The 21,687-nt window shown below is 57.8% G+C and overlaps 1 protein-coding gene across 1 annotated transcript; it reads left to right on the top strand.

Moving 5' to 3' along the window:
* The first annotated feature begins 8,835 nt into the window (after positions 1 to 8,835).
* LOC311201863 (AN1-type zinc finger protein 5-like) lies at positions 8,836 to 18,974 on the top strand. The gene is made up of 7 exons (XM_084276334.1): positions 8,836 to 8,949; positions 9,474 to 9,777; positions 10,886 to 11,059; positions 12,294 to 12,387; positions 16,008 to 16,126; positions 17,738 to 17,848; positions 18,166 to 18,974. Exons 3-7 carry the CDS (start codon positions 10,909 to 10,911, stop codon positions 18,312 to 18,314), a joined length of 624 nt encoding a protein of 207 aa, XP_084132460.1. The 5' UTR covers positions 8,836 to 8,949; positions 9,474 to 9,777; positions 10,886 to 10,908; the 3' UTR covers positions 18,315 to 18,974.
* Positions 18,975 to 21,687: the final 2,713 nt, after the last annotated feature.

Raw genomic sequence — 21,687 nt, 5'->3', positions numbered from 1 at the left:
CAAGAAATGACCCTTCCCCACCTTTCCTACCCCCACCCACCACCCCAGCAGCCAGGACGCTGTATCCCAGCCGCAGGGCAGCCCCTGCTCCCCACGCCAAGCCGATGGGCTGAGGGTTATTTCCCATCCTCAGGCCCTGGCTGGCCGGGTTGGCTCCCATTGCCGGCACTGCAGCTCACCTTGGACTCCGCTCCCGGCACAGCCCTGGGTTGCTGGGGAGACGGGCTGGTTTATTTACCATCAGGGCTGCGATAAGGAGTGTGAAAGGGGAGGCGAAGCACATGGTGTCCAATGTGCCTGACCCACTTTCCACTGCCCGGGCATCGCTCGCCCTCGGCTATTGGGTTGCAGGGAGCGCAGCCTCCCACTCCGCAGCCTCCGTCCCACCAGGGCTTGGGGTGTCGCTGCTCCTGAACCCTCTTTTTTCTCTGGGCTGGTTGGGAATTAGAGGAGAAGCCACCCTGGGCACGGTGGGTGCATCCCAAACGGATGCCAAAGCGGGAACAAGACGGATCCCCGCGGCAGCCTCCTCAACGCCCCTCGCCAGCCGCGGTGTGTGTGTTGTGTGTGTCCCCCCCCCCCCCCAGCCCCTTGTGCTGTGTGTCCCCCCCCTCCAGCGCTGGCACAGTGGCCCAGATCTGCCATTCCACATGGCTGCCCCGGCTCTCCCCGGGGCTGGGTGCCGGCAGGCAGGGCGCTCGCTCGGCGCCTGGCGCGGCCGCCCGCTAATCCGACATGACTCTTCCATTAGAGACGAGATGCTGGCAAAGAGCTTTTCGGTGTCTCAATTAACTCCTCCTCCCACCCCGCAGCCCCCCAGCCTGCAGCAGCAGCTCTGGCTCTGTCACCCCCACGTGGCCTGGGGGCTGTGGGGTGATGGGGGTTCCCCCTCTTCCCCCAACCTTGTTGTTGCCCCCAGGCTGGTGATGGGCTCCCTGTGGGACATGGGTCTTCCCTTCTGGGTGCATCTCCTGTCCTACTCCTCCTCTGAGAGTGTGGCCTGAGAGCAGGGACCCGGCATCATGGTGCTGGAAGGCTCAGCAGGGCCCCTCCTGGGTGGCAGAAGGAGCCCCAGTCTGGCTGGCCCCAACCCCAGCTGCCTTCCTTATCGATCTCCTCTCCTGCTGTTAATTAGCAGCTCCAATTTAGCCTGATCAGAGCTGCAGCTCCCTGCAAAGGGCCTGTCTCAGTTTTGGCCATCCTCCCCACTGGGTACTGGGGCTGCTGGCGAGTGGGCAGGACCCTGTGGGAGTCTGGGGAGGTGGGGGTGGTTTGGGGCCAGTGTCCTGGCTGGAAGGTGCTCCCTGAGTGGGGGCTGATGGCAAGGGGATGACCCATGGATGGATGCCAGCATGTGCCCCCCCAAGGGCACAAATGACCCAGCCCAGAGGTGTCAGCATCTCACCTCCAGTGTGACACTGTGGGGTGGCCGTGGCAGCAGTTCTGTGGCAGCAGCCAGCTATAGCAGAGGAGGAGCGTGGGGTCAAAACAGGGTCCACTCCCCAAGACCAGCCCTCCCCCAAGGACAGCAGAGCTGTCCCTCCTGTCCCTACGTCCCTGGAGCTGCCCAGGGGAGGTGACAGTGGTCCTTGATCCCTGCTCCAAGGACAGGCCTCAGCATCCTCCCAGAGGGGTGAGGCAAAGCTGATCCTGCCTGTGCTGGCCCCTGGGTGCTGAGTCAGGGGGGCACCCACACCCAGCCTCCTCCTCCTGCCTCTCTGACAGAGGAGCTAATGTGTCCCTTGGCCACCCGCCCCAGCAGCAGGCTCGGGGTGGGGTCTGTCCCTTCCTGGAGGTCAGGATCCCACTGTACACCGTTCTCTTGCTCATGGTGCTGGAGGGTGGCTACAGCTCCCTGCAAAATGCCCGAGGGAACACTCATCTCCAGAGTACACTGGGGAAACTGAGGCACAGAGCGAGGTGGGGACGTGCATGGTGCTGGGCTCTGCACCATCATCTGAGCCACGTGGGTGCTTGAGCATCATCAGACTGCAGTGTCCCTGTCCCAGCCATGGGACCTGGGGCTCTGCTGCCCTCTGAGGGGGCTTCAGAGGCAGCCAGCCCCTCAGCAGCCCCCCAAAGCGACAGGAAAGTGGGCAGGGAGCTGCTGGGGAAGGTGTCTGCCCACACCTGGAGGGGAGGGGGCTGCACTAAAGCTGCATGTGCTGGCCATCACCTCCCCCATCACTGCCACGTCATGTGTCAGCCGCAGGGTCTGGGGCCCTTGTGCCCACCCAGGCTGCCTAAATTCAGACCAGGATCCAGCATAGTACCTGGGGATGTGCCAGTGGAGAGCTGTCCTGGACCCCAGCAGCCATCACCTCCTGTGCCACCACATGTCCCTGGGAGAGGGACTCCCAGAGCTGGGGGAGAGCCCTGCAGTGGCCCTGGAGGACAGGAACAGGGACAGTCGCTGTCCCCATCCCTCACAAAGCCCAGCCCAAACTGCAGGCCACCAGCTTTGGGACCCAGGATGGGGGACATCCACCAAAGGCAGTTTGGGAGGTTGTGCCAGAGACCCCAGCCCCACACCCAGGGTCCCCTGATCCCTGCTGGAGCAGAGATGTGTGCCCAAACCACACACCTGCTCTCCCCACCCCTGGCAGGGGCAGAAACCCCCCCGAATTATTTCTGTGGGACTCTGGGTGCAAACTGGGGTGTCATCACCCTTTTCCCACACCAACAGCTCAGCCCTCACGGTGGGGTGGGGATGCAGCAGCAGAGGAAACCCTTCCTAAAATCCCAGTGTGGAGCCACCCATGAAATATTCAGAGCATTCAGCACGAGTCCTGCTTTGCCCTCCAAAGCACCATGAATACTGCAGGCAGGCATTAAAGATTTACACCTTTGGTGCAGCCCCACGGACACTGTTACTGCAGGAAGCCCCTCTGGCAGGACCCATCACACCTTTGCCAGGCTCCAGCGACCCGTTTCCCTCTGCTTTACCCCCAAAATAGGTTGTGAGGATGGGCTGGGTCCCAAACCACCCCAGGAACAAACCGACTTGGACATGGACTAAAGCTTAAGGAGGGAAGGTTTAGATTAGATATTAGGGGGAAGTTTTTTACAGAGAGAGTGGTGAGGGGCTGGAACAGGCTGCCCAGAGAGGGGGTGGGTGCCCCATCCCTGGGGGTGTTCAAGGCCAGGTTGGATGGGGCCCTGGGCAACCTTGTGTAGCTCCAGGCCTGGAGGTTGGTGTCCCTGCCTGTGGCAGGGGGGTTGGAGCTCTGTGATCCTTGGGGTCCCTTCCAACCCAGACCAGGCTGGGATTCTGTGATTCTATGATTCTATGACTTGAAGCTTGTATCTGTGTCCCCAGGATGGAGCAGTGCAGCTCAAGGCAGAGCTGCAGGAGGGTACAAGGTCCTGCAGGACCAGGGACAAGCAGAGGTTGTGGTAAACCAAAAGCTTGGCAGTTCTTCCCACCAGTGTGGTCCCCATCCCTCACAAAGCCCAGCCCAGGGGGCAAAACTCCAAGCCACCAACTTTGGGATGCAGGGTAGGGAGCATCCACCAAAGGCAGTTTGTGCCAGACACCCCAACCCCACACCCAGGGTCCTCCCCCTGGAGCAGAGATGTGTGTCCAAAGCACACAACCTGCTCTTCCCACCCCAGGCAGGGGCAGAAACACTCCCTCACAGCCCCAAGCAACACCTGCCCCAGGCAGGGGAAGACATTTGCAGATTCCCTAAGCATCTTGGAGGGTTTCATCCTCCATGTCACGAGCTTTCCAGGTCAGTCCCCACCAGAAGAGGCCGTTCCTTTCCTCCTCCGCCCGCTCTCATAACTCTGCTCTTTCCCTGTTTATATAACAGTGACATCTCCTGCGGGGCTGGGGAGAGAATTGGCCGGGGAAGAAATAATGAGGATAATTCAAGTCATTTGGGAAGATGAGGTTTGTGAGGTGCCCAGCGTCTTCCACCTTTTACATGTTGTCTCTAATCATCCGCAATCTCAGATGGCCATTGATGGAGCTTGTTGCTGTGGTGATGGATGAATAGCCCTGGGATTGTACCATACCCCCCAAAAAAAAATAGTGCCGTCCTTCCATCAAAACAACAACAACACCACCAACAAAAATATCATTTTGTTCAGGAAATTAAGCAGTTTGCAACCAAATAGCAGCATCTGAAAGGGCTCCCGTGGCTGCTCTTTCCTCCCAGCTCCTGTGGCCACGTTGGGTTTGTCAGGAACATGCCCAGCGCCCCAGAGAGTCCTTTGTGTGCACCAGACAAGGAGAAGGTGGTAATTGGAAGGGAGTTTCTAACCCACTGAGGCTATTAAAAGGATTTTATGCACACACACACACCCCCCTAACCTTCCCCAGATGTGTGTCATGCAGGCAGGGAGCGCGGGGTGCTGTGGCCAGGGGCTGGCACAGCACTAGGTTAATGTGTTAGCTGAGCAAGGTTGGAGCAGGGCTGTGCCCCAGGTGCTGGGGGAGAGGGAGGTGGAGGGGGCAGGGTCTTGGGGGGCAGGGTCTTGGGGCTCAGGGCATCTTCCTCCCTGGGGAAAGGGGTGATGCTCAGCGGTGAGAGCTGGCACGGGGCTCGCAAACTGCAGGAGCAGGGTGGTCAGTGGGGTGGGGAGGGGAGCACAGGGCTCCTGCCATTGTTGGTCTCCACGGTTTTCTGTTTAAACCCCCTCCCCAGCAATATGCCCTGAGCCCAGACGCTCTCCTTCCTTTCCTGCAGCTCTGGGAGCATCTCCTGGGGCGGCTGCTGGAGATGCTGCTCTCTTGCTGAGCCACTGGGCTCAGGCAGCTCAGCCCTGGGGACAAGGCTGGGCTGGGGGTGACTTGGGGGTCTGCTCAACCAGCGATTGATCCTGGTTGTGGGTTTGTGTCTGTTGGTGGGGGTGACGCTCCAGTGCTGGGCACCCCATGCAAAGCACTCACCACATCTCAAGGCCCTGTGGCATGGGCACTGCCCACGTGTCATCCTGGGCCACAACAACACAGGTTTTGAGCTGAGAGTCTCGTCTCTGCTGGCATCTTCAGCAGTCCCAAACAGGGGTACATCCCCAGCAACGGGATGTACGTCCTGGAATTCAGAGCTGTGTGACCCTGACACCCATCCTGTGAGAGCAGAAGAGCCAAATACCTGTAGGGCAAACACCCAGTGGGCAGCTCAGGAGAGCCCTGGGGGGACCCAGCCCCTGTGTGTTGGGGCAGCGAGGAGGAGGAGGAGGAGGAGGAGGAGAAGGAGGAGGAGGAGGAGGAAGGGAGAAGGAGGGATGGACATATGGAGAGAAAATATTTTACAGAACCCCCTGAGAATGAGAAATGGACCAAGTTCCTGCAGCTCTGGCTCCTGTTTGGGCCAGAGCCCCCAGGCAGCACCTTGCCAGCCATCCCCAGAGCCCTCCCTGCACCCTCCCAGGGCTCAGTGAGAGCCAGATGGAGTCACATCTTGGTAGCACAGAAAACCCAGGCAGCAAAGCAGGGCTGGGGAGATTAACTCCACGGGGAAAACAAGCTCAGCAGCCGCTGCCAAGCCGAAGCCGCCCGGCCGGCCGCGCGTGCGCGTGGGGTGTGTGCGTGGGGTGTGTGTGTGTGTGTGTGTGTGTGATGGGTGTACATGGGGCATGCACGTGCAGGTGTTGCATGTAGATGTGTTCAGCCCAGCTCATGAGCCAGCGCCTGGCCTCGGAGGGGCAGGCAGGGTCTTGGGAATGTGTCCTCATCCTTTAATTGCGCTGCTTTGATAACGGGGATCGTTGGCTGAGAAATCGATACTGCTTTGCTCCCGTTTCCCCCCTCCTGTCTGCCCCAGCCCTCCCCTCCCGCTTTGCTCCCTTGACTGGAGTGACATTTCAATGCTCCATCAGCTGTCGTTAGATAAGCTGGGTGGGGTGTTGCTGGGGAGGGGGCTGATGCAGCGGGGCAGCAGGCAGAGATGGCGACAGCTTCTCTCTCTCTGCTGCTGCAGCAAGGGCAGATACAGAGGATGTTCCAGCAGCATTTGGGTGCTGGGGGCAGTGGCAGTGGTGGGTGACCACAGTGATTCCAGGGACGAAGAGAGAGCGGAGCAGGGGAGGGACAAACACAAGCTGTGTCAGCCAGCAGCCCCCTCGGGCTTTGGCTCTGAAGAACTGTGCTAGAGCATCACAGGGAAAGGGGCATTACCAGCCCTGCTGCTCAGCCTGCCCTGCCCTCCACACCCCACACTGCCCCGTCCCCCTGGCAAGCTGCCCCCCTGCTCCCACTCCCTTGCCCCAGCCACACAAGGAATCTCAGTGCCTGTGAAGTCAGGGAGCCCCCTGGTCTCCTTGTGACCAGCTGCCCCTGTGCCAGGGCTGCTGGGGGCTCTGACCCCCCAAAAAGCCACCTTGACCACCCCCCTGTCCCACTGGGGCTCTGTGAAGCCAAAGGGCCTGGGGAGCAGGAGTGCTGGAGGATGAAGGGAGAGCCCCGGGGGGGCACAGAGACACCCCGGGCTGGTGCTGGTGGCCTCGTGGCCCCTGGTCTGCATTAACCCCTCATTAGCCAAGCGGCCCTTGTTACCCCAGGGAGGGACCCGCTCTGCTCTGCGGGGCTGGCTGGGCCGTGGGGCCGGCAGCGAGAGAGGGGTGCCTGGGAGGGCCAGGGGTGCGGGGCCGGGGGTGTGGGGGGCTGCGGAGGAGGGGGTGCGGAGGGGGGGTGTGTCTGGGGGCTGTGGGGGGACTGTGCGGTGGGGCTGTGCAGAGCAGGGTGTGTGTGTGGGGGGGGGTGCGGGGGGGGTGCAGAGGGGTGTGCGGGGCAGGGGGTACAGGGCCGGGGGTGCGGAGGGGGTGTGTGTCCGGGGGCTGCGGGGGGACTGTGCGGGGCAGGGGGTACAGGGCCGGGGGTGCGATGGGGCTGTGCGGGGCAGGGTGTGTGGAGGGGGGGGGGTGGGGGGTGTGAGGGGCAGGGGGTACAGGGCCGGGGGTGCGATGGGGCTGTGCAGGGCGGGGGGGGGGGGGGGGGTTGCGGGGCAGGGGATACAGGGCCGGGGGGTGCGATGGGGCTGTGCGGGGCAGGGTGTGTGTGTGGGGGGGTGCGGTGCGGGGCAGAGGGGGGGGGTGCGGGACGGGGCGCGCGCGGGGGCGCGGGGGCACGCGCGGCGCCCGTCCGCGGGAGCCTGGCGCCACCTGGCGGTCACGCGGCCGTTCCCGCCGCCGGCGGCCCCGGGCCGGGGGTGCTGGGGGGTCCCGGGGAGATCAGACACCGCCCCGCCCAGCCCAGAGGTGCCCGTGCCTGGGGCCGGGCAGGGAGCTCCGGGAGAGGGGACAGCAAAGGGCTGTGGGGATGCTGAGAGCACCAGAACATCTCTCTGGGGCAGAGAGGCTGAGGGGGATCTGCTCAGTGCTGAGAAACCCCTGAGGGGTGGGCTCAGGGGGCCCAGGGACAGGACAAGGAGCTGTGGGCACAGACTGGAGCAGAGGAAGTTCCACCTGAGCCTGAGGAGGAACTTCTGTGCTGGGAGGGTGGCAGAGCCCTGGGCCAGGCTGCCCAGAGAGGCTGGGGAGTCTCCATCTCTGGAGACACTCAGACCCCGTGATCCTGGGCACTGTCCTGCTCGAGGGGACCCTGCTCTGGCAGGGGTGGGACTGGGGCATCTCCAGAGGTCCCTGCCAATCCCCACCAGCCTGGGATTCTGTGCAGTTAGACAGCCCCGAAAGGTCCAGGAGTAGAGCCCTGCCTGTGCCTCTGCTGCAAACAGAACACAAGCAGAATCCCTACTCTAACACCCTGCCCAGGGCTTAGGACAAACCCAAGCTTTTAGTAGCCCCTCCAGGCCAGGGAGATGTTGGGGAGGCAACTGAGCAGAGCTCAGTTTTATTCCCAGCTGCAGCTGGGCATCAAGTACTTTCTCTTTCAGTGATCTGCCCCAGATGATTGCCAGCCCTGGGTGTGGGCACACAGGCTGGGAGGTGAATCAGCCCTATGACAAACTGAGTCAACACCATAGCAGAGCTTTGTTTAGAAAATAAACCCCAAAACCAAACAAACCATCATGCAGGGCTTGGAGAAGAGCAGCAGGAACAGTTTGCATCCGGGAAGCCCTTCCAAACCCCCAGAGCATCCAACCCTCCCTGTTTGGGATGGCAAGGTTGACCCCTGGGGTCAGTAGTGACACCCCACAGCCTGGGGGAGGGGGGAGGGGGGGGGGGGAGGTTGAGGCTGAGCAACCCACACTTGGGTCACTGAATTCTGTTATCACAGTAGAAGTGCACAAGGGGCACTGCTGCTCAGCCTCTATAGATGGGGTACAGCCCTGAGAGCTGGGTTGGGTATTCCCAGCCCTTTCCTATAGCAGGGGTAGAGCCAGATGCCTCCTGGGCCCTATAGCTGGGGCAAAAGCATTGCCCACTCTCTCCTCCAGCAGCTATAGATGGGGATGTCCCCAGTCCTCTGCCCTGTAGCTGGGGTCCAACTAACCTCTCCCAGCTCCCTGCCCTACAGAGGAGGAATATGTGCCCCAGCCCCTGCAGCTGGGGGGAAGGGGAGCTCACTCCCCTTCCTATAGCCTGGGTCTGCCTGGGTCCCAGCCCCTATAACAGGGGGTCCCAGCCCCTATAACAGGGGGTCCCAGCCCCTATAACAGGGGGTCCCAGCCCCCCTCTCCACAGCAGAGCCTGCCCGGATCCCACTCCCTCTATCCACGGGGAGTCTCAGCCCCTCAGCCGCGACACGGCCGCGCTCCTGCTCCTATAGCCGGGGGATCACAAGTCCCGCCCTCCGGGGGGGCCATACCTGCCCCCCGGCCCCCCCAGCCAGGCCTCTCCGGCCCCGCCTGCAGGCGGCAGCCACGGCCCGTCCCCGCCATCCCGCCCGGGCCAGGCCCTCCCCGGGGGAGGGCGCTCGGAGGCCGCGGTCCCGCCGGCAGCGCCCGCCATGTTTCCCGGCAGCCCGCCCTGTCCGCCGCCCGCCTGAGGCTCCAGGCGGCCGGCCCGGCCTGGCCTGCCGGCCGTCCGCCTTCACCTCCGGTGAGTGGGGCCCGGCGCGGCCCAGCGGCCCGGCCCGGCCCTGCCCGCCGCCGCGTAGGCCGCAAAGCCTCGGCCTCGATTTGCGGATCGCGGGGCCCGGCCGCGGGGGTGGCGGGGGGTGGTGGTGGTGGGACGGGCGGACGGACGGACGGACGCGGGGAGACTTCCATAGAGGGCCAAACAGCGGCCTTCGACCGGGCAGCGACTGGCGTAGCTCGGCCGGAGGGTGACGGCGTGGGCGGGCGGCCTGCGGCTTTTCCTGGCCAAGCGGCGGGTTACCGGGCTCGCCCCGGCCTGCCCTGGCTCGGGCTGCCGGGCAGAGAGCAGCGTGAGGGGGAGCGGCTCGCTTTCCCCCCCCGCGGTTCTTCATTTCATGGGGTTTTATGCCGCTGCAGCCGTTGTGCCGCTCGGCTCCCGCTGCAGGTCGCCCCGGCGCTGCCCGCTGAGGCTGCTGCTTCCTGGCGGAGAGCTGGACCCGGCCAAAGTCACAGCATTTGTCGCCTTCTCTCTCTCTCTCTCTCCAGGGACGCTCAAAATCCGAAGTAACTCCTGAAAATTCATCTCTGTGTGGCGTTGGGTACCACCTGGTTACCTCAGCGGGGATTCAGCCTGCCGGGTCTGGTGCAGAGGAGGCTCCCGTGGCTGGTCGAGCTGAAGGAGAGGTTGAGCTGGGCTGGGAAGGACTCCTGGTCTGGTAATGGGAACGCTGGTCTGAGCTCTGCAAGGGAACCCCAAGTGCAGAGTGGAGATTTGTATCACCCAGCTGAGAACAAGGAAGAATAAACCAGAGCTGATCCACTTCCATCTCACGGGACTGCTCCTGGGAGGGTAATTATTTCATGTTCTTGCTTTATTCCCTTGGTAGAGCAAGTTTTGTAGGAGCAGAGTTTGCTGTGAAGGTGTGGATCTGTGGTGCTGGGAGAAGAGGGCATGAGGGGGGGCTCTGCTGGGGGCTCCTGGTAGCAACAGGGTCTTTTATGCCCAAGCTGGAGCCACCCACACAGCTGCAGACCTGCAAACGTCCTCTTTCCTTGTCCTGTGCTGAAGCTGAACCAGCTGCAGCCGTGCTGTTGACACACATCAGAAATTGTGTTTATTGGTGCTGGGAGTTTTTACTTATGGTTCTGGTTTAGAGGGGTGCAGTGCAGTTTGGCTGTGAAAATGCTACACTGTGTGTGGCTGGAAGGAGCCAGTTCCTGGGTCTGGAGGGACCCAGGAGCATGTGATCCAGAGAGAAATTGTTAAGATTAATTTTAAAAGTAGGTTTCACTGTGTCTGCTGTTCCCCTCAGGAAGGTGTTCCAGAATAGTGTACTGCTGGAAAGAAACCTTCCTATTTCCAGCCTAACTATGCTGGCATAGCTAGGAAATGCACGAGCCTCATCTGCCAGCATGTCAGGAAATACAGGAGTATGTCAGGACTGAGAGTCAGTGGGTTCTTGTTACATCACTTATCTTCCTGAGAACTGAAAAAATAAAACAGCCTTGAAATGAAAACAAACCCCACTAAGTGCCAAATCTAATTAATTAGACAGAACGCTGGTTGTGTGAGTGGAGTTCTTTGTCTGGGTGTTTGCAGGAGTCATTAGTCATGCTGCGATGGCACTTCTTGGTACCGCTGGAGAGCAGATTGTCCAGGTCTTACATATGTGTCTTTCACAGGGAGTTTGGGGAGCCTGGTGCAAGGTGGGGAATGCCAGCAGCCCGTTCCTGTTGGCTTTTCAGCCTGGCTCTGGGCATCCAAGCTCTTGATGGCCCCAGATTCTGTGTCTGCTTCCAATCCACGACTATCAAGGCTCTTGAGTCATGTTGTTGTGCACGTGGCAGGAACGGGACTCTCATGGGGGATCCTTTGTGCTCCTTCCTGATCAGCTGCAGCCTCCAATGAGCCAGTGCCCTGGCCCTAACAGCTGTCTCATTCTTATTCCCATGTGCAGCTTGGTGCCTGGGAGGAGAGAGGATGGCTCAGGAGACGAACCAGACGCAGGTGCCTCTGCTGTGTACCACGGGCTGCGGGTTTTATGGCAGCCCTCGGACCAACGGGATGTGCTCCGTTTGCTACAAGGAGTTTCTCCAGAGGCAGCAGAGCAGTGACCGGATAAGCCCCCCAGGTAAAGGATTTTTGTCTGAAAAATCTCTTTTACATGAGTGCCTGGATGCAAACTCTGTTAAGAAACTGGACCAGGGCATGGTGCTGGCTGCCAGCAGATCTATTCCCTCCTAGAACAGCGCTGTCTTTCTCTTTTCAGGCAGACCCAAGCCTGTAAAACACAGACCCAACCCCCTGAGCACCTCTGTTCCCTGTAAGGGAGTCAGGCATGTTCTTCCTAGTCCCAGCCCTTTGTGAACACCCATCCCAGTTCAGCACCATCCAGTGACCTGTAAAACTTCCCTTGCACTAACAGTGATCCAGATTCCTTGTGATTTACCTGAGGAACGTGCTGACTGCTGAGATCCACGACACATCCCTGCAATGAAATTACATTTGGGAACAGTTTGGCCTTTTTGGTTTCCATAATTTTCTTAGCTTAATGGGGTTGACAATGAAAAGCAATGAAATAAAAGGTTTGGGAGGCAGCTGGGTGCACAGAAAGGGTGCTCTTTGCATCACTAGCAGGATCTTCTTTTGCTGAGAGTTTTGGAGCAGATGCCCAGTGTAGAGGCTTTGCAGTGCTGGTGAGAAATGTCTTCTAGAGATCTTCTGCTGTTCTGTTCCTGAGTGTAATAATGGCTTTCCTTGAATTATCCATTCAAAATATACATTGGGAACACAGCTCTTCCTGACAAAGGGTTGTTCTGAAGCCCTTGACTTAGATCCTTGGTTGACATAAACCAACATGTTTCCATCAAAACCAGTTCTGTCAGCAGATGAGGTTCTGGTTCTTGCATCTCAGAGAAGTTGCACAGTAACGTTGGGTTCAAGGAATATTGGGAACTGCAGCATTTTCATTTATTCTGGTAGGAGAATATTTATGCTGATGGGGAGTTTGCTCTGCAGTGCTGAGGAAAAGAAGGGATCAGAGTATGGTGGAAGTGTCATGGGTGACTGGAGTCAGATGTGTAAAAATGACACAGTAATGGAAGGTATTCAGCACATAAGCTCTGCAAATAAACCCTCATCCCTCAGGAGGGAGCTTGCAGATCCTGGGGAGCTGAATGGATCTCCCTAAACAAGGGCTGCAGTTCTCAGGAAGACAAGCAGCTAATTTCAGAGGGGTGTTGTGATCTCCTGGCAGGGAGCAGGAGGCTAAAGCCTGCTAAAAGCACCCATCCTTCTTCCTTCTTGACTGGCAAGCACCCAAGGAACTTGCTGCCATTTTTAGGACTGTGATTTTTGTCTTGTAGCACCCAGTGGTCCCAACAGCAGCCCCATGGCTTCAGATTCGATTGCAGGGCAGCACGCAGAGGGAGACTCCACGCCTGAGGATGCCAAAGTCAGGTAGGTAGGGATGAGGTCTGTGGGGAATGGGGATCAACAACTGTGCTGAAAACCAGCCCTAGGACACAAGGGTAGGCTCTCATCCTTCATCTGGACAAGGGAATCTGTAAAACAGACCAGGTCAAACACTGTTCATTGTGCCTGTGATTTATCTGTTTTTTGAGTTACTGAGGGATGGTGTGCTTGGCAGTGACCTCTGGTCAGCCACCCTGGTAAACCAGGGGGACAGTGTGCTAATTCAGAGTAGAGATGCAGTTATTCCTGATGGGCAGGATAACTTAACCAGCTGTCACTTGGGAAGCAAGGCTCCCCTTAGGAGTGTAACAAGATCAGTAGACCATCTGAAGGGCATCTACACCAGTGCACACAGCATGGCTAACAAATGAGGAATTAGAAGGCCCTGGAAATCAAGGAGATTGTGATGTGATTGCCATCACAGAAACGTGGTGGGATAATTCACATGACTGGAGTGCTGCTATGGCTGGTTATAAACTATACAGGTGTGACAGGCTGGATAGGAGAGGAGGTGGGGTAGCCCTGTATGTCAGAGAATGCTTTGACAGCCTGGAGCTGGAGTATGGTGATGACAGGGTTGAGTGGCTCTGGGTAAAAATCAGAGGAGCACAAAATCAGGGAGATACAGTGATGGGAGTCTGCTATAGACCACCTGGCCAGGAGGAGGAAGCTGATGAGTTGGGTTTTAAACGACTGGGAGAAGTCTGGCGATCACCAGCCCTGTCCCTAGTGGGACTTCAACTTAGCAATGTCTCCTGGAAGTACAGTACAGCAGGGAGGAAGCAGCCTACCAGGTTCCTGGAGTGTTTGGAAGACAATTTCCTGACCCAACTGGTGAGTGAACCAAGGGAAGGTGCCCTGCTGGAGTTGTTGTTTGTTAACAGAGAAGGGCTAGTGGGGGATGTGAAGGCTGGAGGACACCTGGGGCACAGTGATCATGAGCTGAGAGAATTCTTAATACTGGGAGAAGTAAGGAAGGGAGACACCAGAACAAGCACCTTGGGACTTCCCTAGGGCTGACTTTGGACTGTTCAGAAAGCTGCTGGATAAGATCCCATGGGAGGCAGCCCTTGAGGACAAAGGAGCCCAAGAGGTTGGATGCTCCTCAAGAAGGAAATCTGGGCGGCACAAGAACAGGCTGTCCCTGTGTGCCAGAAGAGGAGTCGGGGAGGCAGGAAGCCAGCTTGGCTGAGGAGAGAGATCTGGGAGGATTTAGGAAAAAGAGGGGAAAAATATGAGCTTTGGAAGAAGGGGCAGATGTCTTGGGATGACTGTAGGAATGCAGTGAGATCATGTAGGGACAAAGTCAGAAGGGCTAAAGCTGAACTGGAACTCAGGCTAGCCAGTTCTGTAAAAGAATAAAAAGTCCTTCTTTAGGTAGATTTACCAGTAAAAGGAGGGGCAAGGAGAATCTCCAGCCCTTACAGGGGTAACATTAGTGACAAGGGATGAGGACAAGGCTGAGGTACTTAATTCCTTCTTTACCTCAGTCTTTAATAGTAAAGTAGGATGTTCCCTGGGTATTCATCCTCATGAGCTGGCTGACAGGGAGGAGAAGCAGAACAAAGCTCCCACAATTCAGGTGGAAATGATTGGTGACCTACTTGGCCAGTTAGGGATCCACAAGGCAATGGGGCTGAATGGTATCTACATGAGGGTGCTGAGAGAGCTGGCAGATGTGCTACCAAACCCCTTTCCATCATCTCCCAGCAATGCTGGCAGACTGGGGAGGTTCCACTCCACTGGAGGCTGGCAGATGTGACACCCATATATAAGAACAGCTGGAAGGAGGATCCAGGGAACTCCAGGCCTGTCACTCTGACCTCAGTCCTGGGGAAGATCATGGAGAGGGTCATCCTGGGAGCTGTCATGCAGCACATGTGTGATGGCCAGGGGATCAGCAGGGGTTTACAAAAGGTAGATCCTGTCAAACTAACCTGATCACCCTCTGTGACAAGATGACCTGCTGAATGGATGAGGGGAAGGCTGTGGATGTGTCTGCCTGGACTTCAGGAAAGCCTTTGACAGGGCTTTACTGAAAGAGTTGTCAGGGCTGGAACAGGCTGCCCAGGGAGGGGCTGAGTCCCCTTCCCTGGGGGTGTTTGAAAAAGGGTAGATGAGGTGCTCAGGGATCTGGTTTAGCACAGGATGGGAATGGTTGGACTCAATGATCTTAAAGGTCTTTTCCAACCTGGGGATTCTGTGAAGTGAAAGCACATGGATCCAGTCTGGATTAGGGTCATGTTTGAAAGGAAGGCAGATGCTACCTCATTGAGCTCTACCACTGCATTACAGTCCTGACTCATAACTGTTTCCCTGGATTTGTTTGGATGGGCTGTTGCCTTGGCTTTCAGATAGAATTGGATGGAAAAGGAAACTGAGATCATCACAGATTCATTCCACTTGTGTCTATGAAGAACATTGATCAGGGGGAATTGGGCTGTTGTACTCCTGAGCTACCTCTGAGTATAGTGAAAGTAACTTAATGGGTTGAAGATCTTTGACATTGGGAAAACAAACTCCACAGTCTGTAAGACTGTAAAGTGGGGTTGTTTATTCAGTGCCAGGCAGCTTGGGAGGAGGGTGGCAGGGAGGGTAACCCTACCAAAGTCGTGCCTGCCAGGTAGCAATCCACTGCCTCAACTTACACTATCAAGTGTTACACAGTCATGTGGTGTCACCAAACACCTGTACATATCCATGACCTGTCCCCACTTCCTATTGAAATCAGTTCCAAGAACTCATTTCCATAAGTTCCTCTCATTGTGCATTGCCTCCTGTTGGTGGTTGTCAGGATGAAGGCTGATGGCTCCTCTTCATCACTGCTAGAACCTTTAGTTCCTGCACAGGCTCAGTGGTCTCTTGGTTCTTACCCAAACTGCAGGGTTGGTTCTTGCTGGCTCAGAAAGCAACCCCCAGGAACTAACCTTTATCAAGACAAGGCAAGACCCTGTGCTTGGGTTAATCACAGAATCACAGGGTTTGGAAGGGACCTCCAGAGCTCATCAGGTCCAATCCCCTGCCAAAGCAGCTCCCTGGGACAGGTCACACAGGTCGGTGTCCAGACGGGGCTGGAATCTCTCCAGAGAAGGAGACTCCACACCCCCTGGGCAGCCTGTCCCAGGGCTCCCTCACCCTCACTGGGGAAAAGTTCTTCCTCCGCTCTAACTTGCAGCCACTGCCCCTTGTCCTGTCCCCACAGACACTGAAAAGGGGCTGCCCATTCCCCCTGCATCCCATACTGAAGATATTGATAAACATTCATAAGGTCCCCCCTTAGTCTTCTTCTCTCCAGGCTGAACAGCCCCAGCTCACTCAGCCTTTCCTCACAGGGGAGATGCTCCAGGCCCTTCAGCATCTCCGTAGCCTCCTCTGGACTCTCTCCAGGGGATCCCTGGCTTTTTGATCCCAGGGAGCCCAGGTTAGTTTAAGCAATAAACAATGCAGGACCCTATGCTTGGGTTAGTTTGTATAATGGTTGGTAGAACATCACAGCAGCTATTAAGCAGCACTGCTTCTATCACAGGTCCCTTTTAACCCCTTCATTCACCACAAAAATCCTTCTGTTTGCTCCATGGTTTGTTTGTTTGTTGCACATGCTGCAGTGCCCAGTCTCCTGTGACCCATCAGATGACAGCCATGAGCATATCCAGAGAAGAAAACAGCAGCGAGACGGAGGAGTTCATCAAGACAGAGGAAGTCTCATCAGCATCTTCCTCATCAGGTAGAAATGATTGCACAGTCTCACTCACCCTGATCCTGCAGGTTGGTTTGAGCAGCAAACACAGCGCTGGCCAGTAACTCCAGAGGCCAGTTGTTCCCTCCTGGCAGGAAGGGTACACCCAGCTAATGGGAAAATAGTTTGTTTCTGAAACAGGGAGAAGAGAGAATGCTGTGCCTGAGGGCAGGCTGGTAGAGATTGCTTTGTGGGCTGAGGGCTGAGCAGCTGCCAGCCCTCCCTTTCTGGCAGGAGGATAATCTTCCATGATGCCTATTCTAGTGAGTGGCAGAAGGCCCGCAGCGTCCCCAGCCTGCTGCAGGGCTGCAGCTCCCTGCCATTGCTGGAGGGAGGATTGGAGACACATCCAGCAGTCTTGGGAGAGAGGAGACATGTTTGTGACAGTCTGAGGGGCAGCTGCTGGCCTGGTTGGTGTCACCCTGTGTGGTGGGAGGTACACTGGCCCTGCTGTCCCTTTGTTTGCTAAGTGGGTACCTTGAAGTGATAGAGCAGCACAGGTCCCATCCAGCGAGGTACACCTTGCAGTAGAGTTACAGGGTGAGCCATGGGGTTGCAGCAAACCCATAACCAAGAGATGCTGGATTGGAGATACTCTCCTTTATCTCAACTGACAGTTTGGAGGGGTTTTTTTAAGCTCTGAATGCAAACCTGGAGTTTCTGATTGCTAAAAAAACCAGACTCTAGTTACTGCACGAGTGTACAGTTTGGATTTGCTAATCCTGCAAGCCCAGGACACAGTTTACAACAGGCAGGTGAGAGAGACTTGTTGGTGAAAGAAGAGCCTCCCCCTTTCTTCTGGATTCTTAGAAATTTGGGGTCAGACCCACAAAGCTGTCTCTGCTTCTGACTGTTTGTCTCCTTAGCCTGATTTTCAGAGCGGGGTGTGCTGCAGGTGTGTATCTACTAGCAGTTGGAGCTCCTCCCTCCTGTTGATTTCTCTAACCTGCTTAGGTACTGTAGGAAATCCCACTAAGCATCAGTGACCTTTAACAATCTGGCTTTCAGAGCTCAGTTTTCCTTTTGGTAGATTAAAGGCAGTGATGAGTATCTGTGTAAAGCATTCAGAGACCTACATACGAGGAACACTTACATAAGCACCAGTGAAAATAATTAGTAGTACTTAGAAGGGGTTAACTCTCTTTTTTTTTTTTCCTTCCTCCAAAGATTAACTCTGGGCTCAGCTGTGCAGCAGAGTTACTGTACATCAGCTAAGCTGGAGTGACTGCCCAGACTCATGCTTAACCTACAGCAAGCACAAAGTCACTCTATGTAGTTTGACCTTTTCCCAGCAGGAGCTAAACGGCATCAAGCTACCTTACATATGCCTTGGCTAACCTGTACTATCTCCTGGGTGTTTCTGAGCCTTGGACTTAAAGAATTTGAAACCTAGAGAAAACATGAGATTGAGTGAGGTGGAGATCTCTGCAGAACAAGGCAAATCTCATGGGTTTGGGTACTTCAGCCAGGGCAATGTGCACACGGGGTGGCTGGCACAGACCTAGAATTGGTAGTAGGGCCTCAAGCAGCTTCTGCAATCAGATGACTGTGTTGCTTGGTTTATCAAGAAGGGTTGCAGAACTCTTGCCTCTGTTTCAGGTACCCTGCTTGAGATCTCTGAGGACACAGCTGAGGGCAAGACAGCTTCAGAAAAACCGAAACAGAAGAAGAATCGCTGCTTCACCTGCCGGAAGAAGATCGGACTGACTGGTGAGACCCTGGCTGGGGGAAACCTGCCTGTCAGCCTAACTGGTCCAGGGTTGTTGTCAGGGCCTGGAACAGGCTGCCTAGGGAGGGGCTGAGTCACCTTCCCTGGGGGTGTTTAAAAAAGGGGAGATGAGATGCTCAGGGATCTGGTTCAGCACAGGATGGGAACGGTTGGACTCGATCTTAAAGCTCTTTTCCAAACTGGGGATGCTGCGATTCTGCTCCGTGCCTCAGTTTCCCAGTGCAGGGGCCCTGCTGCCTTCCCATCTGGCTGGGCAGGGACTCAGGTGTCCTTGTGTTTCTGCTCTTCCTCCTTCCAGGCTTCGACTGCCGCTGCGGGAACCTGTTCTGCGCCCTTCACCGGTACTCGGACGTGCACGGCTGCCCCTACGACTACAAGGCAGAGGCTGCCGAGAAGATCCGCAAGGAGAACCCCATCGTCATCGCCGAGAAGATCCAGAAGTTGTGAAGGGATCTGAGCAGCTTGAACTGCACCCAGGTTGCCTGGTGCTCCTCTCCTTCCTCCCAGCCTTCCTCCTCTTCCCTCCAGCCCCATCAGTGATGTGATGGGGACTCCAGCAGCACACACACAAACCAGCACCCAGACACGGAGACTCCTCGCGCTGCTTTGGCAGGCAGTTGCCGTTCCTTCTCTCCCTTCCTGCACCTCCAACAGCCCCAGTTCAGCTGATCCCTTCCAAACCACCTTCCCAAAGGAAAAAGGACTGTCCTGCCCCACCGCTGCAGTGCTGAGACCTTGGGACTTGTCTTCTGCTGGGGCAGTTTGTGTGGTCAGCTGGGCCCTGCCGGGCAGCTTGTCCCTTCAGCTGGCAGCTCCCAGTCCCCCAAACCCCAACCCCAGGACTCAGGGCAGGAGCCGCCGTGCTGCCACTGGACTTGGTTCCCTCTGCCCCACCGTGTCTTTATGGCAGATGGGAGCTGGGGAATCCTGGCAGCAAGGCTGCCTTCTGAGCTCCCCAAGAGGTGTTTGGTCCTGGTTACAGAAAAGACGATTCTGTAGCTTTAATGCCCCAAATACCCCTCCCCTCCCTCTGAGACGCTGTTGTTGAAGCATGGGGATAGTTAAGCAGCAGAGTCCTCGCACAGTAAAGTTATTTTGTGGCTTGAAGTGATGTAGATGTGCTCCAGCTCCAGGCAGGGACCTGTGGGAAAGCACTGCTTGCTGCCTGGCATGTGTGGCAGCAGGGAGGGAACCAGCCTGCTGGGCTGAGGAACAGCACTGGGCTCCCCTCCTTCATCACACCTGCCTTATGGAGAGAGGCTGAGGGAGCTGGACTGGTTCAGCCTGGAGAAGAGAAGGCTGGGGGGGACCTCATTGCAGCCTCCCAGTTCCTGGAGGGAGCAGAGGAACAGGAGGGGAATCAGCTTGTTCAAAGGGGAGATAATGGCAGGACAAGGGGGATGGATTAAAGCTGAAGGAGGGGAGGTTTAAATTAGATCTTAGGGGGAAGTTCTTTGCAGAGAGAGTGGTGAGGGGCTGGAACAGGCTGCCCAGAGAGGGGGTGGGTGCCCCATCCCTGGGGGTGTTCAAGGCCAGGTTGGCTGGGGCCCTGGGCAACCTTGTGTAGCTCCAGGCCTGGGGGTTGGTGTCCCTGCCTGTGGCAGGGGGTTGGAGCTCTGTGATCCTTGGGGTCCCTTCCAACCCATGCCATTCCATGATTGCACCCTTGGGAGCTGCAGGCCCCTTCCCAAGTGAGTCCTGTGGTGATGCAGTGGTGCCTGCAGCTCCCCTCTCCTTTCTGCTCCCCACCTCCTGCCTTCCCTGGTTCTTCCTCACAGGGGTTGTTCCCAACTCTGAGGTCACCAAATCTCTGCTTCCTTTCCTGGCCCTGCACACAGGCGGATGGCTGGGACCCTTCCTGCCCCATGGGCCTCGCTGATGGGCTGTGGGCAGCCCTCCCTGCTCTCCTTCCTGGATGCTTGTCCCTGTGGGACAAGAGGCGGGGCCAGGTCCCCTGGAGACGTTCCAAAAGCTGGACAGAGGGATCAGGGGCCCAGGAAAGGGCACAGAGAGGGGCTGCAGGGCCTGTGAAAAGTTGTGAGGCTTCTGAGGCAGCCAGCAGTGCGTGGTCCAGACACCCACGTTCCCCCGGGTAGCACAGAGAAGCACTCAGAGGGCTCTAGGTCCACTGAAGGAATTTTAGAGGTCTGGGGGGTTGCTGGAAAATGGGGAGGGCTCTTAGGTGCAGGAAAAGGGAAAAAGAGAGCTGAAAAGCTCTCACTGAAGAGCACTTGGAGGATGTGAGAACCCTACAAGGCACCCACAGGATGCTGGGCACACACACACCTGATGGGGGTGCTGGGGTGCAGGGAAAGCCAAAGGCTGGGCTTGGGAGGACTCCAGAGAAAACCACGTGGAAGGCTTTGGGGCAATTAGAAAGGAAAATGTGGGGTGTGGGTACTCAGCACAGGGCAGGTGGAGGCTTCTGGGGTGTGCTGAAAGCTGACCCTGCACCACGCAGGGTCTGCACCCGCCTCGGAGCACCCCAGAGGGCCTTTTCCCTGGGAACACCAGGAGCAGGGCTGCAGCCACGAGTCTCTTGGCTGTCTCACAGAGAAGCCTGGATGTGTCCCAGGGGAAAAGCAGCAGCCTCTGCCCCACTTGTGGCCACCCCAGGCTTGGGAAGCGTTTCCCTCAACATCAGTTTGTCCAACAGTGTCCGAGAGCAGAGCCACAGGGGCTGAACCTCCAGCCAGGAGGAGTCACAGCAGCTCCTTCCAACTGCTGGGGTTCTTCCCATTTGGTGCAGCTGCACCCTGGTGATTGTGGGGATGTTCCTGATCCCAGCCAGGCCCTGCAGCTGCTACTTTTGTACAGCATTTCCAGCAGGATTTGGGTGTCCAGAAACCAGGCAAAGCCCCTGCCAGAGCGGGGCAGGGGCAAGGCTGGCTCTTGACAGCCTCTTCCTTAGGTTTTTGCTTCTGGGCAATTCCAGTGTCATGTCTGGAGTGCACAAGTAATGGCATTTAGTGCCAGGACCCAGCTGTGCTGGTGGTGTGGGCTGAGGCTTGGCTGGGTTTCAACCTTGAGCTTGGGGCTGAGAATGACTGTCGCTCTTGGAGGGCAAAGGTGGGGGGGAGGGGGAGCGGGGAGAAACGGCAACCAGCCCTGGGCCCGGTGTGGATGTGAAGTCCTGAGCCGCTGGGGAGGGGAAGCAGCTCCTGTGGATGCGGCAGGGCAAGCCCGCAGGGCAGAGGGGCAGCCTCCTGCCTCTCCACCGCCTGCCTCTTCCCTTTTACCTCCCTTCCTCTCCTTGGGCGTAAGTCCCGCTGCAGCCGGGGGTCCCTGGGTGCCGCGGAAGGGTGGGGACGGGCACGGCCGTGGCGCCAGCTCAGCGCTGGGCTCTCCTGGGGCGGCTGCGGGGCTCCGCGCCTCGGTTCCCCCACGGGTAATCTCAGTGCCGGCGGGGGTCAGGAGCTCCCGGGTTCCCTGCCCGGTGCGCGGCCCGCGTCCTGCGACCGACCCCGGCGCCCCGGGAGCTGTTGGGGCCCCGCGGGGGGGGGTTTGGGCCTTCCCCGGCTCCATTTCGCTCCCCCCTCCCAGGGCCGGGCTGGGCCTTTGGGGGTGGGGAACGCCCTGGGCAGGCGGAGCCTCCGGGCCCGGGCCCGTCCCTCGGTGCGGGCGTGTCGGCCATGACAGGAGGCAGCGCTGGGGAAGGCCGCGCCGTTGCCTCGGCAACAAGGGCGTGGCGAAGGCGTCACTTCCTGGAGGAGAGGGCGGGGCTAAGCCGTCCCTGCGCAGCGCCGCCCCCGCCTCGGAGGTCCGTACCGGCCGCTTGTGCCTTCGGTAGCCCCGAGCACGGCGGGCGGGGGGGGGGGCG

Source organism: Gallinula chloropus (assembly GCF_964237585.1).
Source record: "Gallinula chloropus genome assembly, chromosome: 28".
NCBI lineage: Eukaryota > Metazoa > Chordata > Aves > Gruiformes > Rallidae > Gallinula > Gallinula chloropus.
Note: the sequence above shows the minus strand (reverse complement) of the source record. Positions and strands in the feature narration are given on the sequence as shown.